Here is a 22,481-nt window from a genome sequence, read left to right on the forward strand (position 1 = left end):
GCAAGACTCTCTCTGCCATAGGAGTCTGTTTTTCCACTCCCTCTAGACCTTACCCCAAGGGTCAGAAGAGTGGGAAGATGTGGTTCTGTAAATCTCAGGGAACCTTACCTGACACACGTAGTGATTTTTCCTCCAGAGGCAGAGGGGGAAACAATAATAATAGATTCCGCCCTTGTGGCAGAGGGGTTCTGCAGAACCAGGGCAACAGAGAATCTTTCTCTGATAAGCCCTTCCAGCATCCCTCAAGGGTTGCCCGGCTGCTTACCTCTGGAGGCAGTCGGGGGAAGACTTTCACTGTATCCAAAAGCCTGGCAAAATTTAGCAAAAGACAGATTGGTACGGTCCATTATATCCGGAGGTTACAAAATTCCCTTCCTTCAACCCCCCCTTACAGTCAAAGAAGACCCTTCCAGATGTTCCACCCAATCTGAAGGAGCAAGCAGTAATAGAAGTTTCAAAACTGCTAGAAAAAAGAGCCATCCAGGAAGTCCCCGCAGACCAGCACGGATCCAGAACTTACTCAAGGTTCTTTTTGGTACCAAAAAAGACAGGGGACTGGAGACCGATTCTGGATCTCAGCAGACTAAACAAATCTGCACAAAGAACAAAGTTTCGGATGGTCACGCTACAGTCCATTCTTCCCTTCCTGGGTCAGGACAATTGGATGTGCTCGATAGATCTTCAGGACGCGTACTACCATATCAAGATGGACAGACGCTCCAGGAGATTTCTTCGTTTTCGGGTGGGGGCCAGTCTTTACCAGTTCAGAGCTCTGCCCTTTGGTCTCACCACAGCCCCCAGGGTGATCACCAAATGTATGGCAGTGGTCACTGCTCACCTGAGACGTCAAGGATTCCAGGTGTTTCCATATCTAGACGACTGGCTCCTCACTGCTACCACCAGGCATCAGCTCCTACAAGCGCGGGATTATACAATCACATCCTGCACTCAGCTAGGTATTGCAATAAATTTCGAAAAATTTGCCTTGTTGTCCTGTCAATCTATCACTTACATAGGAGCAGACTTGGATATGTTCGCAAGTTTGCCATTAGAAAGAGTGTCCACAATTCGTCAACAAGTACAAATTCTAATGCAGAGCAAAAGGATCCAAGTCAGGCATGTCCTTCAAACTCTAGGCTACTTGGCAGCTGCCATTCTTGTACTCCCACTAGCACACTTCCACATGAGAATTCTTCAGTGGCTTCTTTTCACGCAGTGGTCTTTTCAAGACCTACCCATGTCTCACATGATCCTGATCACGGAAGCATGCAAAAGACACCTTTCTTGGTGGATGGTCTCCCCTAGTTACTCAGGGCATACCTTTCATACAACCCCCTCCGGTAACCACAGTGATGACAGACACCTCCCTGATAGGGTGGGGGGGGGGGCATTACCTGGGCAGGACAGTCCCAGGCACTTGGCAGCCTCACGAGTACCATCTGCACATAAATGTCCGAGAAATGAGAGACGTGCTCCTAGCGTTGCAAGCTCTTCAAGACTCTCTTCCTTTTGGGACCATTGCAATTCAAACAGACAACATGTCAGTGGTGTGGTACATCAACAAGCAGGGCGGAACCAGATCCTACCCCCTGTGTCGTGAAGCACTCAGACTTTGGCAGTGGGCGATTTCCTCCCAACGTTTTTTGATTGCGACACACATCCCTGGGAGATCCAGCATCATAGAGGACAGGCTCAGCAGAGCTATCCTCATGCCTCACGAGTGGTCTCTGAATCAGGAAGTTGCGGTTCTTATTTTCTGCAAATGGGGACAGCCTTGCTGCAATCTTTTTGCCACCCCCTTCAACAGCAGATGCAGCAACTACTTCTCCCTTCTTCCGCTTCCAGGTCATATACCCAGAGACGCTCTAGTCCACGATTGGCCTCAGGGACGACTTTATGCTTTTCCTCCGTTTCCCCTGATACCGAAACTCATACAGAAAGCAAAATCGTTGGGTTGCAAAATGATCCTCATTGCCCTCTACTGGCCTCGACAGATATGGTTCCCGTTCCTGCACCATTACCTTCTCGATCAGCCCTGGACTCTGGACCCAATTCCAGATGATCTGATTCATCAATCAGGCGGGTTGCATCAATACCTCCAAACTCTCCAGCTCACAACTTGGTTGCTCCAATTCCAACCTTAGCCAGGCTTCCCAGCATTTCCCCAGCAGTCTGTGAGATTATCGTCTCCTCTCATAAGTCTACAACGAGAAAAACTTATGCTAGCAAATGGAAACATTTTTCTTGTTGGGCAGAGTCTAGGAATGTGGATCCCTTCTCAGCCCCAGTCCACGAAATTCTGGAATTCTTGGTGCAACTGGTGGATGGTTTCCCATGGGGCTGCTTTCGCTACATTAGGGTACAATTAGCGGCCATTTTTAATTTTCATATTGGTTTGTCAAATGCTAACATTATGTCTCATAAGCTCTGTAAAGCTTTTTTGAGAGGAACATCTCTTCTTAGACCTCCAGTGAGAGATCCCCCTCCCCCTTGGGAGCTTAATTTAGTCCTAACTTCCTTTATTCTGCATCCTTTTGAACCAGCAGCATCCTACTCCATCAAGTTTCTGTCTTGGAAGACACTCTTTCTGGTAGCTATCACTTCAGCTAGGCATGTCTCAGAACTTCAAGCACTGTGTGTTCGTTCTCCCTACCTGGTGTTTCACAAGGACAGAGTTGCTCTGAGGACTAATCCTTTGTTTCTTCCTAAAGTCTGCTCAGAAAATAATTTAAACCAATCTGTAGATCTCCCTGTGTTCTTCTCTAATCATAGTAACAAGGCAGAGTACAAACTTCACCAATTGGACGTTCATAGACAATTGCATTTTTACCTGCACAGAACTAAAGAAATAAGAAAGTCAGACCAATTATTCCTTTCTTATGCCTTAAACAAACAAGGTCTCCCAGTTTCCAAGGTGACCTTATCCAGATGGTTGTCCCACACTATTACTTTCAATTACCAGTTAAGGAACAAAGAGTTACCAATTAAACCAAAAGGTCATTCTACTAGGGCGTTAGCGACCTCCGTAGCCGTTCAGTCTAGGTTGCCGATGGATTCCATGCAGCTGCCACATGGGCAAACCCTCATACCTTTATTTCTCATTACAAGGTGGATATGGTCTCCCGGAGCTGACTTTGGTTCCACTGTTCTGAAGAGTCAGTTCCACTGAGCCACCCAGGGTGTTGGGTGCTAGGGACGCTGTCCCAAACAGCAAGAATGAAGGCAAGATAACTTCTTAATGTTAAGTTGTCTATGTACCTACCATAACGTTCCATGTTAGTTGTCTTCATCTCGCCTTCTTTCGTGCGTCCCTCCCTCCATCCCCCATCCTAGTGGATTGCAAGGAGTTCCTTTTTTTTTCACTGGCTGAGTATTCTTTTATTGTTATTCTTCTGGCCAGGTCTTCCTAACCTATTCTAAATATTAGAATTCATGGAACAACCAGTTTTTTGATAACTGGTTTCTCTGTTATGTCTGGATTAGCTATTTCAAATGAGATCTGGGTAGCTATTGCTAGGCATCATGGGATAAGGGGTAGCCTCGAGCCAGTAAACAGCTCTCGAGCTATTGAAGATGGCCGAGTCAGAGCCGAAGATCGGCTCCGATCCCAAATAGCAGAAAGAAGGCGAGATGAAGACAGTTAACATGGAACGTTATGGTAGGTACATAACTTCTTATTATTTTCCATGCTGACAGGGTTTCCCTCAGGACTAACCCTTCATTTATGCTCAAGGTGGTATCCAGTGTGGCTCTAAACCAATCCATCCATTTACCCTTTTTCCGTAATGCTCAGAATAAAGGGGAAAGGATCCTGCACCCCTTGGATGTGCTCAGACAGTTCAGGTTCTACCTTGACAGGACTAAGCCTTTCCGAAAATCTGACCAGCTGCTAGTCAGCTTTGCTACAGGGGCAGAGGGCAAGGCCATTTCAAAGCAAATTATTTCCAAATGGATAGCACACTGCATCCATTTTTGCTACAAGCACCATGGAAAACCTACCCCACAGGGGATCAGAACTCATTCCACTAGGGCTACCTCAACCTCTGCAGCATTTCTCAGGGGGAGTCCCTACCAGGGACACCCTGGAAGCTGCAACTTGGAGTTCTGTACACACCTTCACCAAGCATTACCACTTACCTGTCTTTTCTAAATCCAGAGCTGGATTTGCCACAGCAGCCTTACAAGGCCTGCTAGCCAGACCTAGTACGCCTTGACTGCCTTCACCCTTCCTCATCTTTGGGAATCAACCCAAGTGTGATTGCAACAGTGAAACACGAAGAACATTTGTGTACACTTAACCATAAGTGTAGATGTTCGAGCGTATTCACTGTTGCAGTCCTGGTTACCCTCCCTCCAGCCCCCTGACTTTTCTATGCTTTCCACCTATCCTCTTTTTGGCCATATCTTATGGCTATCGTATTTACTTTTTACTGGTCGTGTTCCACACCATGTAATTGCTTCCTATTTTGGGGGCTCTTGACATCTGGGACAAGAAAAACTGATGTAATGGTGTCGGCTGCACATTTTGTACCCCCTGATGACCTGATGACATGGAAGAGGTGACCGCATCCGAAGCAGAAATCCCAAGACTCTGGTATTCGGGCCGACTGAGGGCTATCTGCAGGCAGATAACCCTGGTGTTATGACTGCAACAGTGAATACACTCGAACATCTACATTTATGTTAAGTGTACACAACTGTACTTTTCCCAGGAGGTTCGTTCTCCTTCGGTGTTTGATGTGGTAGAAAGGGTCCTCTCCGTCGGATCGAGACCCTGACCACCCCCTCGGACTCCTCCCAGACCCTCTCGGCTCTGTCTATGGTCCCCATTGTCTTACTAGAGGTACAGCCCATGCTTGAAGAGCCCCAGATGCCCCCCCCCCAGGAACAAATGGCTTGCGAGCGCCCCAGGAGAGCCCCACCGGGGATGTGCCTGTCAAGCATACATGCAAGAGGAGGCACTTGGACTCCCCGGAGTCCCTCACTGGGGACACTCCTTTAGATGATGGAGAGGGTTCCCCAAGATGACCTCCCGAGGATGTCTCCTTTGGAGACGTCATGGTGATCCTGCGCCAGCGGGGAGTTTGGTCTGCCCCCAAACCCTCTTCTGATGAGTCTGTGTTCTTGGAGGCTTTCAGCACTGGCCCACCTACTTCCTGGGTGTCCCCTCCTGCAAATCCTTTGGTGGATTTGGTCACCTCGTGAGCATGTAAGGAACCGAACACCATTGAGCCTATCCCCAAGTGACCCAATAACATTTTAAGCCCCCCCCCCATTGATAGGCCATCCTGGAATAAGGGCTGCCCCATGGACACCATGGTGGTAGCAGTAGCCACTAAGAAGGAACATGCCCAGGAGAGTTCCTCGGTCCACCCTCCTGACTGGGAGTCACGGATGATGGACCGCCTAGGGAAGCAGGTGTACCCTTCAGCTACCTTTTCAATCAGAGCGCTGAATTACTTGGCCCATGTCACTGGACTCCAACGTGACCTAGTAAAGGAGCCCCCCCCCCCAAGTTCATGTCGCAGGAGGACAAGGCTTTGTTCTCCGCGAGGATGACCACTCTTAAAAATGTTATCTAATATGTCCATGTGACTCCCTCCCATGATATGGAAGGAGCGGCTAGGGCGGCTAGGTCCGGCATGTGCATGAGGAGTAACGCCTGGCTCAGGTTATGTAAATTTTCTGAACCCTTCAAGGCGTCGTTTGCTAATGCCTTTTGTGGGGGTTCTACACTCTTTAGTAAGACCGTCAAGATGACATTAGTCCAGAGTGAGAAGGACTGGAAGACACTGTCTGCCATTGGGATCCACTTCTCTAACCCTCAAAGGTCCTTTTCTCGGAACCAGAGAGGACAAAAGATGATGTGGCTCCGGAAGTCTCAGTATTCTCGGGACATTCGGGGCTCTTCTTCTCCCAGAGGCAAAGTGGTACAGAATGGATGCTGGCCCAGAGGCAGAGGGGGTCCGCTGAACTTCGGGTCTCAAGAACCTTTCTCTGACAGACCCGATCAGCAACCCTGAGGATTGCCGACTGCTGCACTCTGGAGGCAGTCAGGGGACAATTGTCCTTGCACCCAGTGGCATGGGAGTCCATAACAACGGACCGCTGGGTGCTTCAAATCATATCCAGAAGATACTGTATCCCCTTCGTGGGTTCCCCCATATCTCCCAGACACCTCCCGGACATACCATCCACGGAAAGGGAGGCAGCAGCACAGGAAATTTTAAATTGCTAGTAAAACGAGCCATCGAATCCATCCCTCCAGATCAGCTCGGATTGGGCTTCTACTCCAGGTTCTTTTTTATGCCAAAGAAAATGGGGGACTTAAGGCCCATTATGGACCTCTCTACCCTGAACCTGTCCATTGCCGAAGAGAAGTTCTGAATGGTCACGCTACAGTCCATCATGCCATACTTGCAAGAGAGCGACTGGATGTGCTTGTTAGATCTCCAGGATGTTTACTATCACATAAAAATGCACAGAAGCTCCAGGAGGTTCCTCCGCTTCCGGCTTGGAGTCCTTCATTACCAATTTTGAGCCCTATCCTTTGGTCTCAGCACAGCCCCCAAGGTGTTTACCAAAGTGATGGTGGTTGTAGCGGCTCACCTGCGGCTTTAGGGGATTCTGGTCTGTCCGTACCTGGACGATTGAATACTCACTGCTCCCATCAGGCGTCTACTTTCCCAAACCAGGGATTACTTCCTGACACTTACCCTGTGTTTGGGCATCACAATCAACACATCCAAATCTCTCCTAGATCCTGTACAGGTGATAGACAACATTGGTGCCAGGATAGATGCTCTTCAGTGCAAAATATTCCTGACCTCAGAGGGAGTTCAAAACCTTAGGATGCATGTCTCTCTGATCTACAGTTCTCATCTTCCAACGGCGGAATCGGCGTTGAGGATCCTAGGCTCGATGGCGGCGACCATAACTCTTCTCCCGTGTGTTCGGTTACACATGCGGATTCTTCAGTGGACTCTAGCAGTTCAGTGGTCCCTGTTGGAACTGCCATTGACTTATCCTATCCAACTAAGTTGAGTGTGTCGGTCGTCCCTCATATGGTGGATGAGCTCTCCAGACATTTTGGAGGGGTGACCTTTTGTTCCAGCCCCAGCCTGAACCACAGTGACCACAGATGCCTCCCAACTCCATTGGCATTGTTCTGGCAGGACAGTCCAAGGCCTGTGGTCCCCCATAGAGACCAGCTTGCATATCAATGTCTTAGAGATGAGGGCAGTCCTCCTAGCATTGCAGGCCCTTCATGCCTTTCTTCCTCTGGGGGCGACTGCTATTCAGTCAGACAATATGTCAGTATTCCCTGTATATCAACAAACAGGGAGGGACCAGATCTTATCCCCTTTGTCACGAGGCCATGAGAGTGTGGGAATGGGCAATCTCCACTGCTCGCTTTCTCATCGCAACACACATTCTGGGACGGTCTAGCATTCTAGCGGACAGGCTAAGTCGGACCATTCTGATGCCTTACGAGTGGTCTCTGAATCTGTCAGTAGCCGAACAGATCTTCAACGAGTGGAGCTCTGAGCTGATGCTAGCAAAAGTTGCCGGCTAGGATTCGATATGGATCCGTATCCCACAGGTTGAAGACAAATGAAGTACAACTGCTCAGAAGGAACGTTATGGTGAGTACATAACTTCATTTTATTTGCTTTCTTTTAGGGATGGAAAGTATGTGCCTCTGCCTCAGCGGGTGCGAGAGGGGTCCCGTGGTGGAATGAGAACCAGCAGTCTAAGAGGAGGCAGGCCTGGGCAGGGATCCTTGCCATCTCGTCATCACCCAGAGTCCAGCTCAAGTCCTGTTCCTGCAGAGCAGAGAGTGATAAATGGAGGTAGGTTGTCCAAGTTTTTTAGTGTGTTGGTGAAGGCCTGCTATGGTGTATGGGCTTTGCCAAGTAGAGTTTTTAGAAAAGGGCATCAAGTAATGTAATATTTATCCATTGATGTGTTACCTTATTCACTCTGTTGGAGCTCTGGAAGCTTGTATGCAGAAATCCTCATGATTATGGCTTCACATTTCAAACAGGTTTGTTCACATCTCTGGAGCCATAAGGGTTACTAAAGAAATGTAAATAGAGAAACTGTTCAGCACAAACAAATCTTTACAGTGGATTAGATTCTAGATTTTAAACTGTGTTTTAGGAGTCCTGATAAACACAGTAAATATTAATTGTGTAATATGTTGTGAACAACTTGCAATATCTCAGTAACCACTCAGGTTACACACGTATACTGTCAGTAACATTTTAGTCATCCATCTGTGCGCTTTCATACGAGGTTAAGCAGATGTTCTTTGTGTTTCACTGTTGCAGTCCTAATATATGGGTTACTTACCCGGCTTTTGGTAGCCCTCAGTCGGCCGAATACCAGAGTCTTCGGTATATGATGTCGGCTGCCGTCAGCTGTAAAACTGATGTCAGAACGTCAGGTATAAAGGGAGGTGGCCGACGCCATTTCCTCAGTCTTTCTTGCTGCGGACCCCGAAGCAGATGCTGTTTGCACTACTGCTGGTCGGCTGTTTACCTTCTTTCTGCATTCCGACTACCAAGGTGAAAACGCCTTCAGATAAGTACCCCATTGGGGACCCTCTTTTCTTGCTTTAACTAATGTCAGATAAAGTTAATAACTGTCTTGTCTGTGAAAAACAAGATTCCGCACCGTGATTTTCATTCCTGTTGTATAACTTGTTTGGGCCTTGAGCACGATGTCCCTAACTGTGATCTCTGTGCCTCCTTCGACCAGCGTACCATACGCTGTAGAGCTACTAGTTTATATAAGCATTTTGAAGTCTGGCCTAAGTTCGTCGGTATGGCATCTTCTGGTCTCCCGACTTCGGATATATCTAGGAAACGCAAGGAACAAGGACCTCGACAGGCCTAGGGTTAAGTGAGGTGCTTTCGCAACCCCTTCAGTCCACAGATTTTCAGCCGCAGGCCTCTGCCAGGAACTTTACAGAGTCCTCCATGCCTCCTGCTGCTGTTTTGTCTTCAGACCCTCCACCTATCACCACCTCAGATGGGTCCAGAGCCGCTATACAGGCACCGGCTTCTGATGCCTCTTCTATTCAACATGAGACCAGAGCCCGACCGACTACCTTAGCTCAGACTTCTGCAGTTGCTAGGCCCCCCTAGCCCCTCTGGATTACTAGCAAACCTTTCAGCTGCAAATCTACCCACAAGTGGGCGTCGGCCTCCTCTCCTGTGCCGCAGTCCCAGTTGGTTAAGATGGCTGGTGATCTTATTTCCCTTGTTAAGGGCTCTCATCCCCCTACACCTTCCAAGAGGGCTAGGGAATTGTCTCCTGATGTTTTGTCTGAATCAGATTCTGAGGTTTCCAGTATTTCTGCTGGTGAGGAGGGACAGTCTCAACTTTTTTCTGGCTTTGAGTATTCTGATACTGAGGATTCCATCCCCTCTCTCTCCCCTCCAGAAGATTTTTCCTTTGGGGATACTTTGAATACTCTTAGGGAGCACTTTAAATGGGAAAGTCAGGATTTCCTCAGTCTAAGAGGATCCGGGAATTTTTGGATTTGCCACAGCATAAACCTCTGGCTTATACCTCTTGTTTTGGAAGTTGTGGATGATGTTTTCATGGAAAATTCTTTAACTCCTAATTCTGTTCCTCCTGCTCACAGAAAACCTGATAAGGTATTATAGGATTCCTGATTCTCATCAGTTTCTTTTTAGAAACCCTACTGCTGATCCTGAGATTATTTCTCAAGGTCCCAAGGGTGTTAAGCTACTATTGCTAAAAACCCTGAACCTTCTGATAAGAAGTCTATGGCCTTGGACAGGTGGGGTAAAACTGTCTATACCTCTGCAACTCTTGCCATTAGATCTGCAAATTGTCTTTTTCACATGCTTAAGTATCAGCAGCATACTTTGGAGGCTATTAAGGCTAAGCTTGGGGATATTCCTTCCATGTCAGAGAACAAAGACTTAAAAGATTTACTAAATTCGGCCACCCTGGTTAATAAGCATTCTCTTCATTGTGATTTTGACACTTTGGAGGCTTCCTGCAGAGCAGCAGCCATTGGTTCCGTTATTAGAAGGCATGCTTGGCTTAGGGAGCAGCCTCATTCTGAACCTGTAAAATCTAAATTGCTGGATGATGATCTTCATGTTTCATTGTTGCAGTCATCAATCACATTTGGGTTATCTGCTTGCAGGTAGTCCTCAGTCGGCATGATTATCAAAGTCTTGGGTCCTGCGTCGGTTGCTGTCTCATCTTCCATGACATCAGGTAGTTAAGGGTATAAAGCATGCAGCTGATGCCATTACATCAGTCTTTCTTGCCATGTGGTGCCCGAAGTAGAAGCAGTTCGCAAGTGTGGGTTGGCCGACACCTGAAATTTTTGTTTTTGAGTTTCAGATCCGAAGTCTTCATCTAAGCTAAGTACTCCGTTGGAGAACCTTTTTCTTGCTCTAAACCGATGTCAGTAAAAGTTAACAATTGTATTTCTTGTGGAAAGCAAATTACCTCATAAAGATTTTCATTCGTACTGCATTCCTTGCCTAGGCCCAAACCACGACGTACCTCGCTGTCGGTTTTGTGCCTTATTCAAACCTCGTACTATTTGTCGTCGGTTCATTTTCACATCTAAATAGTTTGGCGCTCGATTCAGTTATCCAGAAATGACTTCGGTAAGCCACCCAACTACCGACATTCCGAAAAAACGCAAAGATAAAGACAGAGACAGACCACATAGGTCCAAAGCTGTCGACAACGCTTCTCCTAAGCTAGTCGCCAGTTTGCCAGTATTCAGTGAGGTGCTTTCGCAGCCCCTGATACCCACTACTTCAGATTTGCAGGCCTCTTCTGAGACCCATTCGGAGTCCGGTATGCCGCAAGATGCTTCTTCGACTGGAACCTGTGGATGTCTCTACCTTGGATGGGTCTGGAGCCGCTGTGCAGGCACCGGCTTCTGAGGGTGTATTCAGGTCTACTGACTTGCATATTAAACTGACGCCATCTTCTTCTTCAAGGCCTAAAACTTGATCCATGCCCAGAAAACCGACGCCCAGACCATATGGTCAGGCCCCTATGCCTAAAAAGCAAATAAGAATGGCTGAAGACACTATTACTTTAATCAGGGGAAGCCACCCTTCTCCCTCTAAGAGACCTAGAACTGATTTTCCTTCTGATTCTTCTGATCAGGATTCTGAAATTTCTGTTTTTTTGTGATGACCAGGATTTGCGCTTATCTACCTATGAGGATGAGGATTCTGATGCAGAGGACTTCATTCCCTCTACTTCCCCTCCGGAGGATTTCTCTTTTGGTGAAACCTTGCATACTCTTAGGGAGCATTTCCGCTGGGAAAGCCAGGATTACTCTGACTCCAAAAAGAGGCTTAGGGAATTCTTACTCCTGCCTCAACACAGGCCTTTAGCTATCCCTCCTGTACTGGACATTGTAGATGATACCTTCTCGGAATCTAGCCTGGCCCCTGACTCTTTACCTCCTTCTCCCAGAAAACCTGATAGATATTACAGGGTACCTGACTCTCACAAGTTCCTCTTTAAAAATACTACTGCGGATCCTGAGACCATTTCACAGGGACCCAAGGGCATTAAGGCCACTACTGCCAAAAATCCTACCCCCTCTGATAGAGATTCCAGGACGCTAGACAGATGGGGTAAGAAGGTATACACTTCTGCAACGTTAGTCATTAGGGCCTTAGGCTGCCAGTTTCATGTTGAAGTATCAGCAGCATATTATTGGATTGCTTAAACAGAAAATGATGTTGATTCCTCACTGTGGTGAAATTAAAGAATTACAGGATTTAATGCATTAGGTACTTAAAAAGATGGAGGAAAAAGCTAAATATATGCAAACTGTTAAAGAATTCCTGCAAGTACAGCCTCCTAGATTTAGTAGGCATTGGCCCTCTTAAGAATTGGTCCTTTCCTGCCTCTTCCAGGCCTTCTCAGTCCAAACCCAGAACCAGCAGAACACCCAGACTTCAGTCCTAGGGTGCTCACAGGACTAAGCAGTGGGGGGCTCCCACTTCCAGAGCAGGGAGTAGTAAGATTCCCCCCTATGCTAAACTGTCTCAATGACTTAACTTTAAACCTTCCATGCCCTGCTCAACTGACTGTTCCTTTAGGGGGAAAGATCGCCCTGCTTGCAAAAAATTGGAAACTCATTACCCAGGACAAATGGGTTCTAAATATAGTTTCCCAAGGATACAGATTCAACTTCCACTCCTTACCAAACCCAAACAGTTGGCCAGACCTACCCCCAAATCAGTGGGCAGAGGCTCAAAAGCAGGATGTTCTTCATGTTTCACTGTTGCAGTCATTACATTTGGGTAATCCTGCTGGCAGGTTGCCCTCAGTCGGCCTGAATTCCAAAGTCCTGGGTCCTGCGTCGGCCTCTGTCACCCCTTCCCTGAGGTCAGGTCGTCAGGGGTATAAAAGATGTGGCCGACGCCAATTTCTTTAGTCTTTCTTGCCACGGGATGGCCGAAGCAGAAGCAGTTCGCAAGTGCCGGTCGGCCGACGCCTGAGATTTTCGAGTTTGAATTTCAGATCCGAAGTCTTCTATAAAGCTAAGTACCCTGTTGGGGAAACTTTTTTCTTGCTCCAGACCGATGTCAGAAAAAGTTAATAATTGTATTTCTTGTGGGAAGCAAATACCTCATAAGGACTTTCATTCTTACTGTATTCCTTGCCTAGGCCCTGACCATAACGTTCTAGGTTGTCGGTTTTGTGCTAGATTAACCAACGCACTATTAAGCGTCTGTATGATTTTGCATTAATTTACTTTGGACGCAGGCTTAATTATCCAGAAATGTCGTCGGAAAGCCATCCGACTACCGGAGTTCACAAAAAACCCAAAGAAAAAGAAAGACAACCGAGGCCAAAAACAGACGACAAAGCTTCTCCTAAGCCAGTTGCCGGTTCTCAGTGAGGCGCATTCGCAGCCCCTGATGCCCACTACTTTAGAGTTGCAGGCCGCTACCGACTCCCACGTGAAGTCGGCTATGCCGCTGGAAACTCAAGGTATTGGAGCCTCGGACGCTATTCCTTCAGATGGGTCCGGAGCCTCTGAGCAGGCACCGGTTTCTGGGGGTGTATTCAGACCTAAACATCTATACATTAAACCGACTTCAAAGGCAAATACTAAAGCACCTTCAAAGGCAAAGAAGCAAACTCAAGAGCCACGTGGACAGGCATCCATGCCCAAAAAGTAGATGCTCAAAATGGCCGAAGACTTGATTACCTTGATCAGGGGTTCCCATCCCCCTCCTGATAAGAGGCCTAGGCAAGAGACTGACTATGAATCTTCAGATCGGGTTTCCATTTATTCTGATTCCTCTTCTGATCAGGAATATTCTCCCCCCCCCCCATGAGGATTCTGATGCTGAAGAATCTATACCTTCAGCTTCTCCTTATGAGGACTATTCTTTTGGGGAAACCTTACATACCATGAGGGAGCATTTCCACTGGGAGAGCCAAGATTTTTCAGAATCTAAAAAGAGGCTAAGGGATTTAAGAAAGACAACCGAGGCCAAAAACAGATGACAAAGCTTCTCCTAAGCCAGTTGCCGGTTCTCAGTGAGGCGCATTCACAGCCCCTGATGCCTGCTACTTTAGAGTTGCAGGCCGCTACCGACTCCCACGTGAAGTCGGCTATGCCGCTGGAAACTCAAGGAATTGGAGCCTCTGACGCTATTCCTTCAGATGGGTCCGGTGCCTCTGAGCAGGCACCGGCTTCTGGGGGTGTATTCAGACCTAAACATCTATACATTAAACCGACTTCAAAGGCAAATACTAAAGCACCTTCAAAGGCAAAGAAGCAAACTCAAGAGCCACGTGGACAGGCCTCCATGCCCAAAAAGCAGATGCTCAAAATGGCCGAAGACTTGATTACCTTGATCAGGGGTTCCCATCCCCCTCCTGATAAGAGGCCTAGGCAAGAGACTGACTATGAATCTTCAGATCGGGTTTCCATTTATTCTGATTCCTCTTCTGATCAGGAATATTCTTCCCCCCCCCCATGAGGATTCTGATGCTGAAGAATCTATACCTTCAGCTTCTCCTCATGAGGACTATTCTTTTGGGGAAACCTTACATACCATGAGGGAGCATTTCCACTGGGAGAGCCAAGATTTTTCAGAATCTAAAAAAAGGCTCAGGGATTTTCTGTTAGTACCTCAACACAAGCCACTAGCCATCCCACCTGTTAGACATTGTAGATGATGTGTTTTCGGAGTCTAGTCTTACCCCCCTGACTCCTTGCCTCCAGCTCCTGTTAAGCCTGACAGATATTACAGGGTTCCTGACTCACATAAATTCCTTTTTAAAAACCCTGCTGCAGACCCAGAAACTATTTCTCAGGGTCCCAAAGGAGTTGAGGTTTCTGCTGCAAAAAACCCTACCCCCTCTGACAGGGATTCTAGGGCACTGGATAGATGGGGAAAAAAGGTTTACACATCTGCTACCTTGGCTATAAGGGCCTTAAACTGTCAGTTTCATATGCTCAAATATCAGCAACATGTCATGCCTTGCTTAAACAGAAAATGTTGTTAAACTCTGAATGTGCAGAAAACAAGGAAATGCAGAATTTATTGCATGCAGTTAAACAAGTTGGAAAGCATATTTTGCAATGTGATTTTGATTATTTAGAGGCCTCCTGCAGGGCCGCAGTTACAGGTTCTGTAATTAGGAAGCATGCTTGGTTAAAGGAACAAAATCTGCCTGATCATGTTAAAGTTTAATTATTAGATGCCCCCTTTACAGCATGATACTTTGTTTGGTATTAAGGCAGAAGAGGTGTTAAAGAAAATGCAGGACAAAGCTAAATCTATGCAAACGGTCAAAGATTTTTTTTACAAGTACAGCCACCTAGGTTTAGTAGAGACTGGCCAACAAAGAATTGGTCCTTTCCTGTGTCAGACAGACCTCAAAGGGGTAGACCCAGACGCCTAGAGGCAGATCCCAGGCGCAAGCTTCATTCCGCTCAAAGCAATGGGGGGCTTCTACCTCCAAAGTTGGAGAAGACAAATCGCAACCATTCAGGAAACAGTCCCAATGACTTCCCCCTGCCTGCACAAAGCACTTATCTCATGGCAGCCCCCTTAGGGGGGAAATTAGCACTTTTTTCACAAAATTGGCACATTATAACCCAGGACAAATGGTTCTTAAATATCGTGTCACAAGGCTACAAGTTCCATTTCCATACCCTGCCAAAAGTACTCATACTGGTACCCATTGCTGCGCAGCCTGTCACCCCTGCCACCATGGCACCTACCTCAGATCCCAACACTCCTGACCCAGAAGAATGGAGAATTCATGCATCCACAATTGCAGACCCCAAATCTGGCAGCCTGGCTTACTCCCTGACCTCTCCTCAAGCTGCCATCCTAAGCAAAGAAGTCCTGGATGTTATACATGAGGCCAGACACCCCAGCACTAGAAAATCCTATGCTGACAAATGGAAAAGGTTTTGCACCTGGATGCAGGCTAAGGGAGCCAAAACAGCACAGCCCTCCCTTCCTCGCATCCTGGATTACCTAGCAGACGTACTACACAGATGTTCTTCATCTCACATTGCTGCAGTCCTAACACTTGGGTAGTCCGCTGTCCCAGTCGGCCCGAATACCAAAGTATAAGGCTGACGTCGGTCAAGGCGCATTTGTCTGACATCAGGACGTCAGGGTACAAATGCGCATGACCGACGTCATATCCTCAGTCTTTTTTGCCGCATGGTCCGATGCAGAAGCAGTATTGCGAGTGCAGGTTGGCGTTCTGAAATTTTCTGAAGTCGGAGTTTCAGACCAAATCAAAGTTGGCTAAGTACCCCGTTGGGGAATATTTTGTTTTTCTTGCCTCAGTATTTAACCGGATGTCAGAAAAGTGAATAACTGTATTTCTTGTGGGAAACAGATACCTCATAGAGATTACCATACCTTGTGTATACCTTGCTTAGGGCCTGAGCACGACGTTGTTGGCTGTCGCTCTTGTGCTAGATTTAACAAACGCACTATTAAGAGAAGATTAGATTGTGCCAGGTTAGTTTTTGGGAAGCGTTGTAATTACAACATGCCGTCGGATGCTCCGCGCCGCTGCCTAAAAAGCTCAAGGACAAAGCAGCGAAGCCTAGGGTGGAAGAACAGTCTGTCCCGGACGTCGGTTCTTTAGAGGGCTCGGTGGAGCCGGTGGTTCTACCAGAAGTTCCTTTGGATTCTCAGGGAGAGACTTTACTGTTACAAGATGTGTCCTCTCAAGAGGTAGGCCAGGCTGAAGGGGCTTCTCAGGTAGCTGTTCTCCCCTCCCTTCCTAAGGTGGTTAGGCTCTCCCCTTCTGTTTCCAAGGCTTCTTCTAGAGGCAGGCCAGGGTTAACTTCAGTGGGGGTCTCCCCTAGTTCTTCAGGGTCTCTGCCTAAGAAACATATGCTTAAAATGGCAGAAGATTTGATTACTATGATTAGAGGTTCTATGCCCCCCCCTGATAAGAGGCCTAGGGTGGAACCTGAGCTTGAGAGTTTTGAGCAGTGTTCGGAGGCTTCTGAGTCTTCGGCTGAAGACTTGCAGGAGTATCCTCCTTATTCTGATTCTGATGTAGATGACTCTACACCTTCGGCTTCTCCTCCTGAGGATTTTTCTTTTTCAGAGACTCTTCATTCCATGAGGGAGCATTTTAAATGGGAAGGTCAAGATTTCTCTGATTCCAGGAAAAGGCTTAGGGAATTTTTGTTTCTACCCCAGCATAGGCCTTTAGCTATACCTCCTGTTCTGGATGTGGTAGAGGATGTTTTTGCAGAGGCTTCCCTGAATCCTGATTCTTTGCCTCCTGCCCCAGTTAAACCGGATAGGTATTACAGGGTGCCTGAAGCTCATAAGTATCTTTTTAAGAGTCCTAGGGCAGACCCAGAAACTGTTTCTCAGGGCCCTAAAGGTGTTAAGGCTTCTGTTGTTAAAAATCCTGTTCCTTCTGATAAAGAGGCAAGGGCTTTGGATAGATGGGGAAAGAAGGTGTATACTTCTTCCACTTTAGCCATAAGGGCTTTGAATTGCCAGTTTCACATGTTGAAATACCAAAATTATCTCCTTTCACAATTGAAGTCTAAGGTAGATGCTCTGGCGGAAGGTATTGAGTGTAAAGAGTTGCAGGATTTAGTTCATGTTTCTGAACAGGTGGTTTTGATGCTGTACAGGCCTCTTCGAGGGTGGCAGCCACTGGTTCTGTTCTTCGCAGGCACGCCTGGCTGAGGGATCAGAATTTAACTGAACATGTAAAGACAAGGATTTTAGATGCTCCTTTACAATCTGATGTGTTATTTGGTGCGCCTGTGGAAGCAGTTTTAAAGAAAATGGAGGACAAGGCTAAGTCTATGCAGACTGTTAAAGATTTTTTGCAGGTTCAGCCTCCAAAGTTTAGTAGAAATTGGCCTACTAAGGGGTGGACTTATCCTTCTTATGATTCTCAGTCTAGGGGTAGATCGAGACGTGGTAGGGGCAGAGCTCAAGGTTCTTTTAGGCCTAGAACAGGCAGTTCGCCTGCCCAGTCTTCTGGTGAGGGCAGGGGTCAGTCCTTTCGTAAGCAGACCCAATGACTTGCCTTTTCAGCTGCCAGAGCCTTCTCGTCTGGCAGCACCTTTGGGAGGAAGGCTGGCACTTTTCAAAGAAAAATGGAGTGTTATTACCCAAGACAGATGGGTATTGGATATCGTTCACCACGGTTACAGGTTTTATTTCCATACCTTGCCTCCTTTCAACGGCATGCCAGACATTCCTCCTATACAAAGAAAAGAGGCTCACAAGAAAATTTCTCTGTTACTCCAGATAGGGGCCATTCAGCCGGTTCCTGTGCCAGAAAGGGGCCTAGGATTTTATTCTCGCCTGTTCCTAGTACCAAAAAAGGGGAACACGTGGAGGCCAATTTTGGATTTGTCTATCCTCAACACTTATCTGGACATTCCCAAGTTCAAAATGTTGACGTTACAACAGCTTTTACCTCTGCTGGGCAAAGATCACTGGATGGTAACTTTAGATCTCAAGGAGGCTTACCTTCATGTGCCTATCAGACTCAGTTGCAGGAAGTATCTGCGTTTCTGAGCTGGAAATTCCCATTATCAGTTCTCTGCATTGCCCTTTGGCTTATCTACTGCGCCCAGAGTATTCACAAAAGTTCTGGCTCCAGTTGTAGCTTTCTTCAGGCTAAAAGGAATACAAATCTATCCTTACTTGGACGACTGTCTGATTCTGGCTCAAGAAAAGGACGAGCTTCTTCAGCATCTGGAATATGTGATAGCAGTGCTAAGATGCCTGGGGTATTCTGTGAACGAAATAAAGTCCAGTCTAGTACCCTCTCAAGACATGTGCTTTCTGGGTGTGAGACTGAATACAGCAGCCCAGATGGCCTTTTTAACCCCGGACAAACAAAAGAATCTTTCCCTTTACTTCCATCAACTATCTCTTCAGTCCGGGCTGACTGCAAGGACAGTCCTTCAAGCCTTAGGGTTCATGGCATCTTGTATTCTGGTGCTTCCCAATGCCAAACTGCATATGAGGAAGCTGCAATGGTATCTAAAAATGTATGGACACAGCACTGCCAGGATTTGGACACTGTCATTCCAATAATACCTTGCATTCAAAAGGAATTTTTGTGGTGGGCTCAGGAATGTCACCTAAACAAGGGACTCTCTGTGACCCGCACAGAGGCGAGTCAGATTCTAACGACAGATGCCTCAGACATAGCTTGGGGAGCTCATCTGAATGGAAAGTGGATACAAGACAAGTGGCCTGCCAGACTACAGCATCTACATATCAACATGAAGGAGATGTTAGCAGTCCAGTTTGCATTAATGGCTTTCAAGGAGTTACTTCTTCCAGGGCAGGTGTTGATTCTAACAGACAACACAACTGTCATGTGGTACATCAACAAGCAAGGGGAACACATTCTTATCCTCTATGCAGGCAAGCAATGATTTTGTGGGAGACTGCGCTCAGCTTGCAGCTAAATCTTCAGGCAAGGTTTCTGCCAGGAGCACAGAACTCCTTAGCAGATGTGTTAAGCAGGCAAATCATGGATCCCCACGAGTGGAAACTGGATCTTCATGTATTTCGAAATTGACAGTGTCATGGGGAACTCCAGACATAGATCTGTTCGCTTCTCCACTAAACCACCAGCTGCCAAAGTTTTGCACGAAAAGGTTTCATCACACAGCTTGGAAAGTGGATGCTCTTTCGTTCAGTTGGGAAAATCTTCATGTGTATGCCTTTCCACCTCTGCCTCTCCTCCCAAAGGTACTCCTAAAGGTCAGACAAGACAAGCCAAGGATGATTTTGATAGCTCCAGATTGGCCTCGGCAACACTGGTACCCATTACTGAGGAATCTGGTAAGGAAGCCTCCATGGCCTTTACCTTTAATTCCACACCTTTTGTCTCAGAGGGACGGTCATCTACTCAATGTCAAGCTTCACTCTCTTCATCTAACAGCCTGGCATATTCTGTTTTGAACCACAGCAGGTCTCAACTTCCTCAACAAGTTTTGAATGTGATTATGGAAGCCAGAAGACCTAGTACACGTAAAGTGTATGCAGAAAAATGGAAGAGATTTTTATTTTTGAGTGCAGCAAAGGATTTGGATGTTTCTGAGCCTAATTTGAGTGTGGCTCTTCAATATCTTACTGAGTTATTGGACAAAGGTTTGTCTTTCTCTTCCATTAAGATTCATGCTGCAGCAATTTCAGCTCACTATGATTGTGACCCACCATTGTTTTCTCATCCTTTGTTCAAGCAATTTCTTAGAGGGGCAAAGAATATAAGACCCCCACGTAGAGCTCCTACTCCTGCTTGGGACCTCAATTTTGTGTTGGAGAAACTTACGCTACAACCTTTTGAGCCTGCGGCTACTGCTGAATTGAAATACTTGTCATGGAAGACTGCTTTTTTGTTGGCCATTACTTCTCCAAGAAGGGTTTCTGAATTGCAGGCCCTTATGGCGGTTGAGCCTTTTTTGATTTTTCATAAGGATAGGGTATCATTACGTACTAATCCTTCCTTTATGCCTAAGGTGGTTTCTAGTGTGGCTTTAAACCAGACTATTCATTTGCCTACTTTTTATGCAGATCCCCAAAATAGGGGGGAAAAGATTTTGCACACTTTAGATGTACACAGGCAGTTGCGTTATTATTTAAGCAGGACTAGGGATTTTAGGCAGTCTCAGCAGTTGTTTGTTTCTTTTGCTTTGAGTTCTCAGGGCAAGCCTGTGTCAAAACAAACTATATCTAAGTGGATTGGGTTTTGCATTGCATTCTGTTACTCCCATCATGGCAAGGAGATTCCAGCTGGGATTAGGCCTCATTCCACTAGGGCTACTGCCACTTCAACAGCATTTCTAAGGGGTGGCAACTAAGGATATTTTGGAGGCAGCTACTTGGAGTTCAGTGCATACTTTCTCCAAACATTACCACCTTCCTCTCTATTCTAAATCCAGGGCTGGTTTTGCCACTGCTGTGTTGCAGGGCATTTTGGCAGCTCCTGCTTCATTATAGTTTAGCCATCCTCCCTTACCTCTGCTTTGGGATTCTACCCAAGTGTTAGGACTGCAGCAATGTGAGATGAAGAACATAGTACAGTTTTGTACCTACCATAAATGTAGATGTTCGAAGATCCACATTGCTGCAGTCCAATTTACCCTCCCTCCTTCCCCTGTGTGTTTAGGGGTGGTTGTGTGGGTGGGGTTCTATTTTGGTAATTTTGTATATATTGTACATATATTAGGTACAGGAGTGTTTGGTGTTTTTTGGTTTTGGCCTTATTTTTTTAGGGTCTTCTGACATCTGGGGCAAGAAAAGACTGAGGATATGACGTCGGTCATGCGCATTTGTACCCTGACGTCCTGATGTCAGACAAATGCGCCTTGACCGACGTCAGCCTTATACTTTGGTATTCGGGCCGACTGGGACAGCGGACTACCCAAGTGTTAGGACTGCAGCAATGTGGATCTTCGAACATCTACATTTATGGTAGGTACAAAACTGTACTGTATCTATCCTTCTCTTCTATTAAAATTCATGCTTCAGCCATCTCTGCTCATTACAGCACAGCGCCACCTCTCTTCTCACACCCTCTCATCAAACAGTTCCTAAGAGGGGCTAACAACTTAAGGCCACCCAGAAGAGCTCCTACCCCAGCTTGTGACCTTAACTTTGTGTTGGAAAAGCTCACCTTACCCCCCTTTGACCCTGCAGCTTCAGCAGAATTAAAATTCCTCTCTTGGAAAACAGCCTTGCTTCTGGTCATCACTTCAACTAGAAGAGTTTCAGAGCTACAAACACTCATGGCTGTAGAGCCCTTCATCATTTTCCATGCCGACAGGGACTCCCTCAGGACTAACTCATCCTTCATGCCTAAAGTGGTGTTCAGTGTGGCGCTCAACCAATCCATTCGTTTGCCCACCTTTTTCCCTAGCCCACAAAAGAATGGGGAAAGGATTCTGCACTCTATAGATATGCACAGACAGCTCAGATTGTATCTGGATAGGACTAAATATTTTAGAAAAACTGACCAATTGCTAGTTAGCTTCGCAGCAGGGGGAGAGGGCAAAGCCATATCCAAACAAACAGTCTCCAAATGGATAGCACACTGCATCCATTTCTGCTACAAAACAGCACGGGAAACCTTCTCCAAAGGGGATCAGGATGCATTCCAACAGGGCAACCTCCACTTCTGCAGCTTTTCTCAGAGGGGTCCCCACCAGAGATATTCTGGAGGCTGCAGCATAGACTTTTGTTCATGCTTTCACCAAGCATTACCATCTGCCTATCTCCAGGGCAGGCTTTGCCACCGCAGTCTTGCAGGGCATCCTAGCCAGCCCCAAGTCTTCTTGACTGCCTCCACCCTTTTCTTCAGCTTTGAAAATCAACCCATGTGTGATGACTGCAACAGTGAAACATGAAGAACATAGTACCGTTGGTGTGCACTTACCATTAATGTAGATGTTCGAGTGTATTCACTGTTGCAGTCCCGGTTTCCCACCCTCCATCGCCCTTGTCTCTGTGTGTGTCTCTTTCTCTTCTTCTCTCCTTACAGGGAATTTTTGGTATTTACTTTCTACTGGTGGTGGTCTTCCACCATAACCTAGCTCCCTATTTAGGGGCCTGACAGTTGGGGCAAGAAAAACTGATGTAATGGCGTCGGCTGCCTGATTTTGTAACCCTGATGACCTGACGTCAGTCCTGGAGCGACAGCAACCGACGCAGAAATACCAAGTCTCTGGTATTCGGGCCAACTGAGGGTTACCCCTGGCAGGATATAACCCAAGTGTGATGACTGCAACAGTGAATACACTCGGAACATCTACATTTATGGTAAGTGTACACAACTGTACTTTCTTGCCTTTCCTTAAACCTCACTTCTCCTGAACATTATTCTGATGTTCCTCGTGTTTCACTGTTGCAGTCATTACATTTCGGTAATCTGCTGGCAAGTTGCCCTCAGTCGCCCTG

At 46.8% G+C, this 22,481-nt stretch overlaps 1 protein-coding gene across 6 annotated transcripts in view; it reads left to right on the top strand.

The window, feature by feature from the left end:
- The window catches only part of ATXN2L (ataxin 2 like), a 1,992,254-nt gene that overhangs the window by 857,549 nt on the left and 1,112,224 nt on the right, over positions 1-22,481 (top strand). For all 6 annotated transcript variants that reach the window (XM_044058577.1, XM_044058574.1, XM_044058578.1 and 3 more), the window contains exon 9: positions 7,684-7,853. In XM_044058577.1, the coding sequence (XP_043914512.1) occupies positions 7,684-7,853 (170 nt within the window). The remainder of the gene's footprint in view (positions 1-7,683; positions 7,854-22,481) is intronic.

Source organism: Protopterus annectens, chromosome 16.part0 (assembly GCF_019279795.1).
Source record: "Protopterus annectens isolate FY-2018-M chromosome 16.part0, PAN1.0, whole genome shotgun sequence".
NCBI classification, from domain to species: Eukaryota; Metazoa; Chordata; order Ceratodontiformes; family Protopteridae; genus Protopterus; species Protopterus annectens.